General features: G+C 38.6%; 1 protein-coding gene across 1 annotated transcript in view; it reads left to right on the top strand.

Moving 5' to 3' along the window:
• Window positions 1–2,853, top strand: part of cpdb (carboxypeptidase D, b) — a 13,824-nt gene that overhangs the window by 8,281 nt on the left and 2,690 nt on the right. Inside the window, exons 13-19 of the mRNA XM_016469470.1 lie at window positions 31–226; window positions 459–597; window positions 686–817; window positions 1,192–1,287; window positions 1,405–1,466; window positions 1,607–1,738; window positions 1,832–2,017. Coding sequence (XP_016324956.1) covers window positions 31–226; window positions 459–597; window positions 686–817; window positions 1,192–1,287; window positions 1,405–1,466; window positions 1,607–1,738; window positions 1,832–2,017 — 943 coding nt within the window. The remainder of the gene's footprint in view (window positions 1–30; window positions 227–458; window positions 598–685; window positions 818–1,191; window positions 1,288–1,404; window positions 1,467–1,606; window positions 1,739–1,831; window positions 2,018–2,853) is intronic.

Here is a 2,853-nt window from a genome sequence, read left to right as displayed (position 1 = left end):
ATCCCCCCCCCCCCCTCTTCCTGGGGTCAGTTTGGGTCAAAGCACTGAGTTTAGAACTATCTGGGCTCTTGAGATTGGTGGCAATTTGGAGATCCCTCAAGCTGCTGAACCCAAGATCCGTTTTGTGGCTGGAGTCCATGGTAATGCAGCAGTAGGTCCAGAGTTGCTGCTTGAATTTGCTTCTGTTCTCTGCCTAAACTATGGCAGGAATCCCGCCATCACTAAGGCAAGCTTCACAAAACCTCTCGATAAACCCATAACCCTTCAGTTATTTACTCTGTACCTTTGTTTGCAAGAGAATGGAAAGTTTTTCTGGGGAACCCAAAACATTTGAGAGAGAATGTAAAACTTATTAGAATGCAAAAGTTTAGAGAACATCTAGTGGGTCTGGAGTGCGTTTATCATTTAGACAGCGGAGTTTGTGTATCTGTCATTAGTTTTTGTTTCTTCTTCCTCAGCTGATTGACAGGAGCAGGATACTGATTCTCCCATGTGTGAACCCTGATGGTAGAGAGCAGGCACAAGAGGGATTCTGCTCGCCCAGTAAGGGGTACACCAACGCTCATGGCACAGACCTGGACACCGATTTCTTCTATGGTCAGTCAACACTCGGCAGTGAAATCATGTCATTGAGCACTTAAAAAGCTTTGGTTCGAGTAAATATAAGGTTTGTCTTCATACTTAGGCAATGCATCCGCACAGCCAGAGACGCATGCAGTGATGAATCTGATTTATGGAGGGGGTTTCTCTCTCTCAGTAGTGCTAGAGGGAGGCTCTCTGCTGGCTACGTACCCCTATGACAGGCCTAATCAGCATGGTAACCAACAGCACAAAATATATATTTTTACAGTATTAATATTACCCATTCTTTGTGTTTGGGGCCACTTAACTTTAAGTACTAAACTCTGACATATAAATGATCCAGCACAGTTTATGCTTGAGTGATTGGACTTATAATTTTCATCTGGCCGAAGGTTAAAGCGTTTTTGGTTTAAATTTTCCTTTTTAGAGGAATAGATTGTATGTTTGATGGAATTAGTTTTTACAAAGATGCTGCAGAGCGTGATGTCATATCAGAAACGATGCAGTGTCAGAAGAAATTTCACATGCTCAAAGTCGTGTGATGGCAGCTGTAGTGGAAATTTAGTTTTAAGCAGGTCATAAAGAATTTGAGTAATCATGACTCCACAGCACAAAATGAGGAGACGTTGAGATATTTGGCCTCCTTGTATGCCAGCAGTCATCCTTTAATGCACTTGGGTAACCTGGGATGTACAGAAAAGTCAGGTACTTTCGAAAGACTCTTTCAAATTTGAAGATTAAAGAAAAAAATACTGCTATAATTGCATATAATTATGGAATCCTCTTCATATCATGCTTTGTGATTTGGATACAACCCAATAGAGCAAATCCCAGGAGGGATCCTCAGGGGTGCAGATTTCAGCGCTCACACTGGCAGTATGAAGGTATTGGAGTGGTTTCAGATCATCTGAATCGCAGATGTTGTATCTTTTGTATCTCCTATATATTCTCCTTCAATGAGATTTAATTTTCTGCATATTCCAAGTTGCATGTCTTTATGAAAATTCAAATCTCGCTCTTTCAGGACTTTAGTTTGGATGTGGGCGTTTGCCCTGAAATCACGGTATACACTGACTGTTGTATGTTCCCATCCGTACGTCAGCTCTTCTCGCTGTGGATTGAGAACAGACTGCCTCTTTTCCGCATGCTGCTGGAGGTGGACACATTTGACTACCTTTATCATCTAATAACTAGAATTTCAGGCAACTTAAGCTCATTTTAAGTCATGTTTTCGGTTTAATTTTTGAAGGTTCACAGAAGGCTGAGTGGTGTCGTGAGGGACAGTAAAGGCCGTCCGGTGTCGGACGCTGTTGTTGTGGTGAACGGCTCTATGAATGTTCATGCAGACAGTCAGGGTCACTTCACCACTCTCGTGGCTCCAGGCACCCATCAGCTGCTGGTTCAGGCTCATGGATATCAGCAAGAACTCCAGCAGGCAGGTTCTAGTTTACTAACCGTTTTAAATGGGTGTTATCACTTTTAAATGTTAAAATAAATGTATATATCAGGTTCTAGTTTACTAACCGTTTTAAATGGGTGTTATCACTTTTAAATGTTAAAATAAATGTATATATAAATTTTTTTTTTTTTTTGTTACATTTTAATATGTATGATTTCGGCATAGTAAAAGCATAAGTTAAATTAATACACTACCAAAGTGTGTGTATGGGTAAATACATACATCTGCATGTCATATGTAGTCAGCTAATTAGTTAGCTGATCACTTTGTATACAATATTCTCAAACGATGGCTGTGTAAACCCTGTTGTCAACACTTACAACTGCAGTATTTAATATACAGGCTATTAATGTTCCCTGTTTGTTTAAAGCAAATAAAATAAAAATAATAATAAATAAATAAATAAATAAAAAATAAAAAATTAATACATTACCTTTCAGACGTTTGGGGTCAGTAAGGTGGTGTTTGTTTTTTAAGAAACGAACATGTATTCAGCAAAGATGAAATAAATTGATCAAAAGCGGCCATAAAGACATTTATATAGGATAATTAAAGATTTCTGTTTTATATAAATGCTCATTGTTTCTATTAAAACAAAAATCGATTCTAACCTTCTATTCAAAAAAATAAGAATCCTGAAAATAGAATAAGGTTTCCACAAAAAAAGAGAGAAAATGAGGGAAAACATTTTTTATCAGCAGTTCAAGTGCTGATAAATACGGAGCCCCTAAAGGGACATGGTGGTGGAAAAACAATTCGGGGTGGGAGGACATTTTTTTTTTTTTTTGCGTTCTCTCGCAAAACTTTTGCGT

This window comes from Sinocyclocheilus anshuiensis, unplaced genomic scaffold (genome assembly GCF_001515605.1).
Source record: "Sinocyclocheilus anshuiensis isolate Anshui unplaced genomic scaffold, SAMN03320099.WGS_v1.1 scaffold1487, whole genome shotgun sequence".
Taxonomy (NCBI): Eukaryota; Metazoa; Chordata; class Actinopteri; order Cypriniformes; family Cyprinidae; genus Sinocyclocheilus; species Sinocyclocheilus anshuiensis.
The sequence above is the reverse complement of the archived record's forward strand: the minus strand, read 5'-3'. Positions and strand labels throughout refer to the sequence as shown.